The 11,964-nt window shown below is 61.0% G+C and overlaps 1 protein-coding gene across 1 annotated transcript in view; it reads right to left on the bottom strand.

Moving 5' to 3' along the window:
• Positions 1 to 2,343: 2,343 nt before the first annotated feature.
• Positions 2,344 to 11,964, bottom strand: part of MXD4 (MAX dimerization protein 4) — a 12,301-nt gene continuing 2,680 nt past the window's right edge. The window contains exons 3-6 of the mRNA XM_004383520.2: positions 9,924 to 9,953; positions 4,357 to 4,471; positions 3,274 to 3,436; positions 2,344 to 2,822 (exon numbers count right to left, since the gene is read on the bottom strand). Coding sequence (XP_004383577.1) covers positions 2,665 to 2,822; positions 3,274 to 3,436; positions 4,357 to 4,471; positions 9,924 to 9,953 — 466 coding nt within the window. The 3' untranslated portion in view covers positions 2,344 to 2,664. The remainder of the gene's footprint in view (positions 2,823 to 3,273; positions 3,437 to 4,356; positions 4,472 to 9,923; positions 9,954 to 11,964) is intronic.

Below are 11,964 nucleotides of genomic sequence, written 5' to 3'. Positions count from 1 at the left end.
CCACCACCAAACACACCCCTCAGCTCTGAGGGGGGAAGGTGAAGGCCCAGGGCCAGCTTCACTCACACTTCTGCTGGTGGTGGGGAGGGGGCATCCCAGACTACAGCCCCCTATCCCGATGGTCAACAACACCCACTTCCTAGCCCAGATGGGAACCAAGGATGGAACGGCCCCTGGCCAAGCTGCCAGGACAGTCTGCCGAGGGGCTGCAGCTGGTCCCCAGGCGGGACTGGCCAGAGGTGGGAGCAGACCCTCCCCGGGTGTCAGGGGAGGGAGGGAAGTTGCTTTAAGAATTCAAAACACAGACCAGCCTAGGGGCCCTGGAGCTCTCTCTCCAGAGCAGGTCCTTAAGCACGGGGGCTCGGTGGCCATGCTCGGGCCTGCCGACGGGAGAGGCCCCTTTCTGAGCACCCCGGCCCCCCAGGAGCTGAGAGGAGATGCAAACAGCTCTCATCACAGCCACCCAGCAGGACGCAAGGATAGTCTCCCCGACCCCCGGCATCCTCCCATAGGCCTGGGCCCTTCTGGGGACCGCCCTGCTTCCGCCTGCCATCTAGAGCCCCACTAGAGCAGTTTCTGTGCCAGAGCCGGTTCCAGGTACCCCTTTCTGCCTCGGGAGACCACTCACCCTGGGAGGGTCAGTTGGCATGATTGAAAATTAACACTCACTTTTCCCCATGATTTGGAAATGGGTCACAATGCACCAGAGGAGGTGGCAGGAGCTGCTGTGTGCTAGCCCCGTGCCCTGCCACTCGAGTATTGCTACGTGGGTCCCCGGGGACAGGAACTTGCGGGGGGGGTGGGCAGTGGAAGCCTCCTAGTGCCCAGGCCTGCACTACCTGGGGAACAGTTATCTTCATCAGCTGCCAATGTCTGAAACCTGCAGCGCCCCCCCCAGGCCAGGGGGAGCAGGGCTGAGTCAGGTGAATGGCTGAGGAGCTACTTCTCTGGTTAGCAAGCAAGCTCCCGCCCCAGGACGCCTTCCTCCCCAGGCACAAAAAACCCTTTGCCGTTCAGTCCATTCTGACTCATAACGACCCTACAGGACAGAGTAGAACTGCCCCATAGGGTTTCCAAGGAGTGGCTGGTGGATTTGAACGGCTGGCCTTTTGGTTAGCAGCTGAGCTCTTAACCACTGCACCACCAGGGCTCCAAGGGAGGGTAAAACCAAGCGCCAGGTCACAGCCCCTCCTGCTAGATTACGGGAAGGAGCCACGATGTCCAACCAGGCCCTGGCGTGGTCCAGAGGGCCTTACTCTCCAAAGAGAGGCCGGCCTGCTGGTAGCGGCCACCACGCTTCCCTCGTCCCCTCTCAGCTTCTGCTCAGAGGGGGCCACGGAGGAGGGGGCGCCACGGAGGAGATGCTGGTGGTTGGGGTAGGGCGGCACACAGGGCACAAGGCACACTAGGACAACGGTGACTGACGCAAGCCCCTGAGACACGGGGTCGCTCCCACCCCTCAGCAAACAAGGACGTGACAATGGCTAGGAAAATAGAGTACAAAAATCTCGCACAGGAAAAATAGGCGGCATGCGCCAAAGTCACTTGGCCGAGGTTCTTTCGTGCTTTTTTCTTTTTAAAAACGTTTCTCTTTTTTGCTTTTTCAGGAAAAGCCTCTCTCCCAGCGTGGGCTGCCACAGGCAGGACTTGGGGCTCCCCTCCCCTCGAGGAGATGGCTAGGCGGGGCAGCATTTTTTTTTTTTTTTTTTTTTGCTTATTGAGAGGGAGATGAGACAGCTCCCCGAGGACTGGGTGGCCACAACCTCCACCAGCTCCCACCAGGGAGAGAAGCCCCCCTCCCGTCTGCACGGGCGGGGCCGTTTGGTGAGTTGAGGGTGGGAGGGGGAGCCAGATGAGACGGGGGCCAGCGCTGGCCCAGGCGATCTCTGAAGGCTGACTGCCCCAGGACACGTGCCCTCTGGGTCCCGGGGACTCAGGATCTGGGTATCTGCAGGATCATGTGTGTTTGTGGGTGCGCGTGCGTGTATGCCTAAGCGTATGCGTGTGTGCGTCTGACGGTGCTGGTGTCACTGGCCACTGCTGACAGGGTGGAAGCTGCTAGGCTTGGCGGGGTGGGGCCCGGCCTGCCCCAAGAGCCCAGGCCAGCTCCTGAGGCCTGCAGGTGTGGAAAGGGAAGGCCCCTCTCTGCCCACCTGCCCCAGGGTGCTCACCCGAGTCCCGCCCTTCACGGTCCCCTCTGTCCACGCCTCAGGAGCCTACATGGACCGATGGACGGATGGACGAACTGAGAGCCGCTCTTTCCTCCCTTCCTTCCTCGGTCCACTCCTTTCTCCTGGGATCCGGGGTTTGGGTGGTCATTAAGCCCGTCACACGGTGCCCGTCGAGGTTTGCAGCAATGACATTTAATACTTCTGGAATGATTAGGATTCTGAAAACAGACCGTGGGCGGCTACGCTGGGCTCCCTGGGATGGGGGAGCAGGGCCCTGCCTCCCTGCAGGGGGCCCTGCCCAGCTGGGAGGGGCGGGCGGCTCGGTGGGCCCTGGCTGGCAGGCAGGCAGGTGGTCAGCAGGCAGCCCAGGCGGCAGCTGGGGCTTCCAGAATGGCACAGCAGTGGGCCGTGGAGAAGGCTGGTATCGGTCACAGGGAGGACTGGAGGGCTGAAACGCTTGGCCGGGTGGGCAGGCAGGCCGAGGGCACTGGACCTACGAGAGGCCAGGGCGGCCAGGCCGCCGGCAGGGGGATTCGTAGCTGCCATCACTGGAGCCCCCACTCTGCAGGCTGTAGTGGTCGTCTGCATCACTGCTGCTGCCAACACTGTCCAGCTCGCCTGGGCCAAACTCCATGCCCTCTATGTCAACTTCTAGGGGGAAGAGAGAGGGAACGGGGTCAGGATGGACACAGGCGCCAGCCCAGGGGCTCCTTCCAAGGAAGGGTTTCTTCCAAGGAAAGGCTCCAGGCTCTCCACTTACTCTCCAGGGGGTGGGGGGACTTGTCTGGGGCCCCGGGGTAGCGGACGGGTAGGACTGGGGCCCTGGGGCAGCAGATAGGTAGGTCCGCCCCACTTGGGCAGGTCACTGGCTTCTGTGCCGTGGCCTCCTTGTCCCTGTCCACCCAACATGTGGACGCTGAGGAATGAATGAGCCCTCCATGCAAGGTGCTCAGACGATGCCCAGCAATCCCACCGCACTGCTCCCTGCTGCCCATCACCATGCTCCCACCCACCCTGGCCCTCCCAGTCTCAGTTTCCCCAGTCAGGCTGCGGCTGCCCCACACAACGTGTGTGCTCACAGGGCCGTCCCCTCCGACCCCACCTTGCTCGGAGTCGTCCGTGGAGATGGCGGAGCCCGTGCTGTCCGTGCGCACGCGCTCCATGCTCTGCACCGACAGCTGCTCCAGGCGCCGCTTCAGGAAGCGGTGCTCATGCTGTAGCTGCTCCTTGATGCTCAGTGCCCGACGGTCCTGCTCCTCTAGTTTCTGGAGGCCAGGTGTGCTGTGAGCCATGGGGGCACTCCCACACTGCCACCCACCCTGGCACAGAGAACCTGGCCTGGCAGGGCGCCAACCTCCAGAGACCACAGGTCACCAGGCCTCCAAGGGTTCCAACAGCCTACAGGAGCCCTAGTCCCTCCACCACGGCATGAGGGTCACACCCAGGTGCCACCTCCCAGCCTCACGCTGTCTGCTGACCAGCTCTAGAGTGTCCACAGCCCCCAGCCTGGCACCAGCCCTCGGGCAGCACCTCTGAAGCACAGCCAGGGGGCAGCGGCTCTTCCCCACCCCAGCCTCTCCCCTACACCTTCCTGGGGTGGGGGGGGCATCTGAGATGCTGCCTGGCCACTTCCCCTCGAGGTGCCCATGCCTGCAGGCAGAAGGTACCCCTGCTTGGGGCTGAGACCCCCGGTTGGCCCTAACTTCCAAAGACCCTAAACCTGCAGGTGTCTCCTGCTGCCCATGCCCCCCTCCCCGCCCCAGAGACTGAACTCTCAACCCCACCCCAGGTACCTTGAGCCCCCTCCAGCTGCCTCCGCCCCATCCCATGGGCCTCTCAACAATGGCCCTCCTGCCCGTCCCAGCCCACCTCACAGCCCAGGGCCTCGAGACGGGTCTATACGCCCCCCTCCTCCTGCCTCTCCCAGCCTGCCCACTCCACCCCTCCCCCACCCCATCTCCATGCAGTGACATGCCCCGGTGACCTCCTGAACCACTCAGCAGCTCCAGCTGCTGTCTCCGCATCCCCCACGGCCAGCAGCCTCCCAGGCCTCAGTGCACACCTGCCTGGCAGCTCCCCTCCCCACATCCAGCCACACCGGCCCCACGGGGGGCTCCCCGGGGCACACGGGGGCAAGTCGAGCCAGCCCAGGCCGCCAGGCAGGGCGGCGGGCGCGGCGGCTCACCTTGATGTGCATCTTGGCGCGCTTCAGCAGGCTCAGCGTGGTGTGGCGTGTGCTGTCGGGACCCAACGGCACCAGCTGCTTGAGCTGCTCCAGGTAGAGCCTGAGCTTGGCTCGTCTGAAAGGCCAGAGACAGACCCTCAGGCAGGAGGTCAGGGCCCCCTGCACAGACCTCACCCTGATGCAGACTGCTCAGCATCCCTGTCCCAGCCCCTGGAGAGCCTGTCACCCTCACCCAGAGCCGCCACCACCCTCCAGTGCCTGAGCATAAGAGGTGGCTGGTGGCCTGGGCCCACACGGCCAGCTCAGCCTACCATGGCCTCCCAGAGGCCTGGAGTGCCCACCGCCAGGCACTGCCTGGGAGCCCGGCTCAGCTCCGCTGCCACCACCCTCTGTACTGCAGTCTGAGGGGCCTGGGAACAGCCTGGGGGGACTTGGCAGGACTGATGCCACCCACCTTCACCAAGTGTACTTGGCTGTAGTGCGTCCCCCCCGCTCACTCTTGTCACTACAGAAACGTCAGTCAGTCAGGGTGGGCAGCCAGGGACTGCCCCCTCCCGGGCCAACCCCCCAAGTTTGGAATCCCTTCGGTAACTGCTCCATTCCAGAGTTTGTCCCGTGTCCACACAGGCAAACGTCACGTTTCCACCAAGCTGGAACCCTAACACACTGTGCCATTTGCTCACACGCCTTTATACCCCAGACTTGTTTCTATGGGGACTGGGGAGAGAGCCTGGGATCGTAGGCTTGTTTGGGGAGGCAGACTGGGGGGAATCATGGGGGGGCAGCTCGAGCCTACCCCCAGTCTCTCTCGGATCCCACCAGGATGGCCAGCTTGTTCCTTCTCCCTTCTATGCTGGGACTGCTGCCATGCCGACACTCATCCACCACCGCACGGACATTCAACTGCCACCACAGCACTACAGGGTCCACAGCGTGCAGCGTAGCCACGGCCCGCGACACACCTGCCCACCCGCAGCCGGCGTGAGGCCACTTCCAGCCCACGACGATCTGCTAAGGATGACTTCTTAGCAGTGCAACTGCAAGCTCAAAGGCGGCAGTATTTTCTGAGCTTCGGAAAAACCCCTGCCATTGCCTGTGAGTGCTCTCTCCCACGCCACTGTCACCTTCCTCTCTGCTCCGCGCTTTCCAAAACCAGCAAAGCTACATCCATCGCATCTGGTCTCACAGAGACCCTGGGAGGAAAGGGGCAGGGACAGCCAGTTTGCTGGACAGAGGAGCAGCCTGTGGGCCTGGAGAAGGAAGGGGCAGCTGGGTGCTGGGGAGGGAGGCCCAGGCTCACCCTGCGAGCGAGCCGGGTGCAGAGCGGAGATAACTGCCCCACCCTGCGGGAGGAGGGCCAGCCGAGGAGGAGGGGGGCCAGCCGCACTATGACCTGTGTCCACACAGCACCTTCCCACCTGGTGCACCCGCCCACAGCACCACGGCGCCTTGAAGTTTTTTGCTCACCCAGAGTTAGGTCTCAAGAAGGACTGCCAGGACACAACACAGAGGCTGTGCTACGCCCACGGAGCTCAGGCGCCGGCAACCTGGGCAGTGGAACCTGAGCAGAGAACCTAGGGCTGGGCAGGCCTCAGACTCTGCTTACAGCTGGTGGAGTCTTTAGAGATGCCCCTCTCCCCACTGTACAAAGATGGGGAAGGGGACCACGTAGCAAGCTCCAGAACTCACTGGAGTCCCAGGCCACTGCTCCACGACCACCTGGAGCGTCTCGAACCTCAGAACCTCAGCTTCCTCATTTCCAATGGGGGCGAGCGCCCCTCAGCCTGTCCTACACTGGGGATTAAGTTCACAAGTGGGGATGTAGAGCCAATTCCGACTCATGGCGTCCCCATGTGTTACAGAATAGAACTGCTCCATAGGGTTTTCTTGACTGTAATCTTTACAGAAGCAGATCGCCAGGCCTGTCTTCTGCAGTGCCACTGGGTGGGTTTAAACTGCCAACCTTCCGGTTAGTAGTCGAGAGTAAACTGTTTGTGCCACCCAGGGTCCCTCCACTCATCATATACCAAAAATAATCCAAATCCATTGTCGTCGACTCAATTCCGACTCATAGAAACCCTGTAGGACAGAGTAGAACTGCCCCAAAGAGTTTCCAAGGCTGTAAGCTTTACGGAAGCAGACTGCCACGGCTTTCTCCTGCAGAGTGGCTGGTGGGTTCAAACTGCCCACCTTTTGGTTAGCAGGTGAGCGCATAACCATTGCACTACCAGCCATACGGTAAGCGTCAATTTTTACCATCCATTACTTAGCTCCGTAAGCAGTACAGGATCTTTGTGGAAAAATTAGAGCATGCACACAAATCAACAAAAAAACAAAATAGATGAAAAGCACCCCAAATTCCACCACCCAGAAACAACCTTACTATCATTCTAGCGTAGTCTACGTTTTCGCATGGCGAATGTTAAGTGAAAAAATTAGGACACAGAACCACGTATGTAACAAGTGACCCAATTTTGTTAAAAACAAGAAAATAAAAACAGTGGACGCACACAAGAGACTCAACAAAACACAAGGAAGCGCTGGAAGCGTGCATCTCCAAGGGGTACGATCGGTCACGTTTATTTATGTGGCTTTGTGCTTGTCTCTGGTCCAGATTTTCTATGCTAAAAGAACCACATATTACTTTTACAACCAGAAAAAGACACATTTGTACAAGAAAGTGGAAAAAACACAGCTGAAAGACACAAAACAGTGGAAAAAATATTCACAATACACATAAAACACAAACGGTTAGTATTCGTAATATTCCAAGGTCACACAAACACAAAATAAAAAAGAGGAATATCTCAACAGGAAAATGGGCAAAGGACACAAGCAGGCAAGTAACAGAACATAACCGGCTAGTTCAGCGTAAAAACGGAGCCCATCCTCTATATCGAGGAAAGGAAAACTCGGGCCAGGAGACATTGATTTTTGTCCTTCCAACGGGCTAAAACTAAAAGGAGCGATTGACACCGGTGACATACGCTGGCCAGAGGTGGGGATAGTGAACAGACGCAGGAGTCCTGAAGGGCCACCTGGCAACAACTCTCAAAATTAAGTCAGCTCATACTCTTTGACCAACATTTCTGCTTGTAGGGTTTTTATCCTACTAAACGATCCCCACAGGTATGCAAAGATTCAACATTTGCTGCAGTGCCATCTGTCCTGAAACACGGAAGCACCCCCAAGTTTGACACTATGGGGATCGCTGAGTCCCGGGCAGCCCAGCTGAGGGTGCTGTGTGGGCATCTGAGACCAGGAGGCAGAGGACGGCACAGACGTAGGTGGACAGCGCTTAAGTGACGTCACGTGAAAGAGTTACGAAATCACAGATGGTTAAGACCCCATCCTAACAAAGTCCGATTAGCAGTTAGCACCCAGGCGGAGAAGGCTAGCAGTGTAGGTGCAGCCTGGGAGCTGCTAAGTGTGGCTGCCTCTGGGGGCGAGGCTGCAGGGGAGGTCCAGGCACCCCATGATGTACATGAACAGACTACTGAGAAATCACCAGACATTCTTCCACTAACAGAGAGAAGCCATCTGACTACAGGTGTGCAACGTTTAAAACCCAACAACGTGTCCACCCAGCCCCAAGGGAGTACAGAGCTGTAACTTTGGGATGGTCTCTAAAACCTGGGTTGGGGGCGCTGAGAGCTGGGAAGGATGGCTGGAGCCCCTCCCCACACAGGGGAAGGCCAGAGTCACTGGCCAGAGGAAACTACTGGGGGTCCCCGAGGTCAGCAGCTGAGTGCTGGTCTTAGCAGACCCCAGGGAGGTACTTGTCCATGAGGCGAAGAAGGTGGGTAGGAACAGGCCAGGGCAGTAACAGGACAGGACTGGCCCAGAGCTCCAGACAAAGGGAAGGCCAGAGGTCCAAGGCGGGTCCCCAGCTGAGGGATGCCACCAGGAGGGCAGGGTCCGTGCGTGCCCTGCCTCCCTGGGGGCCGGCTGGGCACCCAGCCAGGTGCATCCTTCCTTCCTGGGGACAACCAGTGCAGCCCTTCCTACAGCCACTGGCCTGGGCGTCGAGTATCAGGGACAGCCATGGTCAAGGCCCCAGCGGGACCCATACTCCAGGCCAGGCTGGAACAGAGCAGCTGGAAGGGGATACGAGCGCCCAGGTTTCCCAGCCTTCCTTTGTGTCTCAAGAGGGTCCCACGGGGCCCAACCTAAGGCCAGACCCTGGGAGGAGGTAACAGAGGCCAAAGTCAGGGTCAAAGGGCAGCTGTGGGCCCAGGGGTCAGAGATGAGCCCCTGTCCTCCACCTCCAGGCTGCGTATCCTGGCCACCTGCCCTCCCCTCAATGTCATCCCAGCTCTCTGTCTGTCCTCCCAGGTACCACCTCTGGGAAGCCTTCCACGAGAACACTGCATCCACCCAGGTTTCTGAGTCCCAGGCAAAGCCAGGCCCACCCCGTCTGGCCTGGGAGCAACACTAGGGCCTGCCTGGCTCTCTCAGCCCCCGCACCTGCCCCCACCTCGGTGGCCTCTAGGGAACCCCCAGACACACACACCACACACGCACAGCGATCCAGGAAATGCAGCTCCTCCAGAGAACACAGCGTCCTGTCCCTGCCCAGCACCCGCCCAGTCAGAGGCCAGAATCCCGGGGGAGCGGAAGCTGGCACTGCCGTGGGCACAGACATCGGCGGGAGGCGGGATACAGAAAACTAGCCCAGTGCCAAAGTTTCCCGGAGCGGGCTGGGGAGGGTTCGGCTTGGATCCAGACACCCACCCCCAACTGAGGAGGGGAGAAAGGAACAGCCCATTTCACAGATGAGAAAAAGGGTCAGGAGAAAGCTACTGCCCAGCATTCCTCAGTGGGTCACCCACCTCAGTATGGGGCTGCCTGGTCCAACGTGTCCCTGCACCCACCTGCCAGGTCCTGAGACCAGCCTTAAGGGTGTCCATCCACAGGGGCTCCCCGAGGCCCGCTGAACCGGCACACACCTCATCCCCACCGAGGCAGTCCAGCGGCCTCCATTAGCTGGAGAGGGGCCCGGGCTGACGTAGGATGGAGGGAGAGCTCCCCCAGCCACCACGCTGCCCAGGGGCCCCCGCCTAAAGTCATGTGGGTATCATGTGGGGCTCCTCTAAAATCCTGCCCTGGGACAGAACTCCCTCCAGGCCCAAGGAGGCTGGGACTGGCCGCCTAGCCCGCTGCCTGTCAGACACGACTCTGGCCTTGACTCCTTGCAAGGTAGGCCCCAGAGGGCTGGAAGCCCCCAACCAATAGGACCAAATCCTCCTGGCCTGAGGCCAGGTCCTGAGGGGCTGCCCTCAGAAGGCTCAGACTGCCCCAAAGTGGACCAACCACCTCCTCTGGGAAGGCAGCACTAACTGCTCACAGCACACAGGCCCTGCCCGAGTTCCTGGCCCCAAAAGCAGGGTCTGAGTCCCCTCCTGCCTCCCAAACTGACCCTTTTCTGAAGGAGGCAGAGAGCTCAGGCACACCAGGACACAGGCTTGCAGATGGCTGGCCCCAGAGTCCCCCTTGGCAGAAGGTGGGCTAGACATGCCAGGCAGCTCCCGGGAGGGGTGGGGTGGAGGGCTGAAGGTATCACTTACCTGTGCTTCTCCAGCTCATTGTGTGAAGACCTGTTTAGAGAGAGAGAGAGACAGTGCTCACTCCAGGGCCCGACCACTGGAGCACAAAGAATGGGCCACCCTTTGGCCCTGACAAGCCCCGGCTCCACCCAGGCGACTGGGGACCATAGCAGCCCTGGGCAGGTCTGGGCCCAAGAACAGCCCAGAACAATGAGGGTTGTGGCAGGTGAGTAGCACCTAGCACTGAGGGCAAGGACAGGGAGGCACAGAGGTGCAGGTGGGTCTAGGGCCACCCAGCTCACCTAGCGAGGCCTTGGGGGCTCTGACTGGCAGAGGGCACAGGCCCCCTTCCAGAAGGGGCTGGGGAGGCCCAGGTGGCTCTTGGTGGCTGGTCCTGGTGCTGGCCTGCTCTGTGTTGCCCAGGCACCTAGCGGCCTGCCTGCTCAGCTCCCCACACCCCAGGGCCAGCAGAGGGCCAACTGCAGGGTGGCCACCAAGAGATAGAGCCCTGCCGAGCACAGGGGCCAGGCCATCAGGTAATGGGGCAGTCCTGACCCCACCCTGTGGGGGCAGTGGCCTGGACCAGGCTCACCTGCCAGCTGAGCTCCCCTGTGCACACCCCGTGTGCTTACAGCCCCACTGTGTTGATGGTGACACCCGGGGACACAGCAGTCCCAGCCAGGTTAGCCCATGAGTGGGCCTCTTGGACATGGACAATTCCCGGACCGGAGGGACCAAGCTCACAGCTCCACGTCACTTGTGGCCTATGGCTGGGGTGCTGGGACCCCGTGGATCAGGTGGGGCACTGCCAGGCACACTTAGACGAACTCTGCCCTTTCCCCTCACTCCTTCCTGGAGCTTCTGCTGACCACCACCTGCCCACTGTCTCCCACTCCAGGAGCTGGGCACCAGGGTCTCCCATGTCCGTCTCCCCTTCCAGACTCACTGCCCATCCTGCCCGCCTCTGCCTCCTGCGGAGCCTAGGCCCTGCCTGAGGTCTCTCTCCTCCTGCTGGGGTCAAGTGGCCCAGGAGAGCCTCCAGACCCAGGCTCGGGGTCCTCAAGGGCCTGTCTGTCACACAGGCTGGACAAGGAGCCTCCAAACCTCGGCCTGGGGCCGCTGAGGCCAGGCGCTGCCCCTCAGCCCAAACCACAGCCCAGCTGTCTGGACCTGTGGGTCAGCTCCCTTGGAAGAGGTGAGCCTGTCCCCTCACAGGGTAGCCACTGGCCCCCCACCCTGGAGGCAGAAGGGGCTCCTTGGGCCGCCTCAGGGATGGGATGGGGCCCAGAACCCCTCCTGCATCTGAGGCTGCATGGGCGCATCGCGGGGGAGGCTCCTCCTCATACTGGGCCCCGGGAGCACCCTGGTCCCCAGCCAGGGTGCGCTCAGGTGTCTGGGGGAGCAGGGGAAACAGCTGTGAGCATCCCCTGGTCCACTCTCACCTCAGCCTCACCAAGTAGGTGCTTTTCTCCCCACTTTTCAAATGAACCTGATCCCTCCCCCCAGCACCGAACCACTGGCGCTGAAGGACCTTCCTGAGCCTACAACACCCCCACCCCACCCCCACAGCCCTCCTGCCCTGCTAACCACCTTACCCTGGTCCCATCTGTGCCCCCTCCCTGGTCCTCCCGCTCTTGGTGGAACACAGAAGCCTTATGGGTGGGGCTGCCCTTCCCAGTCAGGGGTCCCGGGCCCGTGGCCCCTGCGCTGACCTGCTCCCTTCATGGGCTGAGGAACAGCTTGGCTAACACAGCCTGGAAGGTGGTAGCTGCCCAAGAAAGGATCCCAACAGTAAGCCTTAGGCCAGTCCAAGTATGGGGGCATGGGGTGGGGGAGGCTGGTCCAGGCACAGGGGGAGGAAAACTGGCTGGTCCAGGTACTAGGGGGGCTGCTCCAGGCACTGGGGGAGGAAGACTGGCTGGTCCAGGTACTATGGTGTGGGGGGGGAGGGGCTGGCTGGTCCAGCTACTACAGGGGCTGGTCCAGGTACTTGGGTTGGGGGCTGGCTGGTCCAGGTACTAGGGAGGCTGGTGCAGGCACTGGGGGGACTGGTCCACGTACT

Source organism: Trichechus manatus, unplaced genomic scaffold, assembly GCF_000243295.1.
Source record: "Trichechus manatus latirostris isolate Lorelei unplaced genomic scaffold, TriManLat1.0 scaffold00111, whole genome shotgun sequence".
Classification (NCBI taxonomy): Eukaryota; Metazoa; Chordata; class Mammalia; order Sirenia; family Trichechidae; genus Trichechus; species Trichechus manatus.
This window is presented reverse-complemented; position numbering and strand designations above follow the sequence as displayed.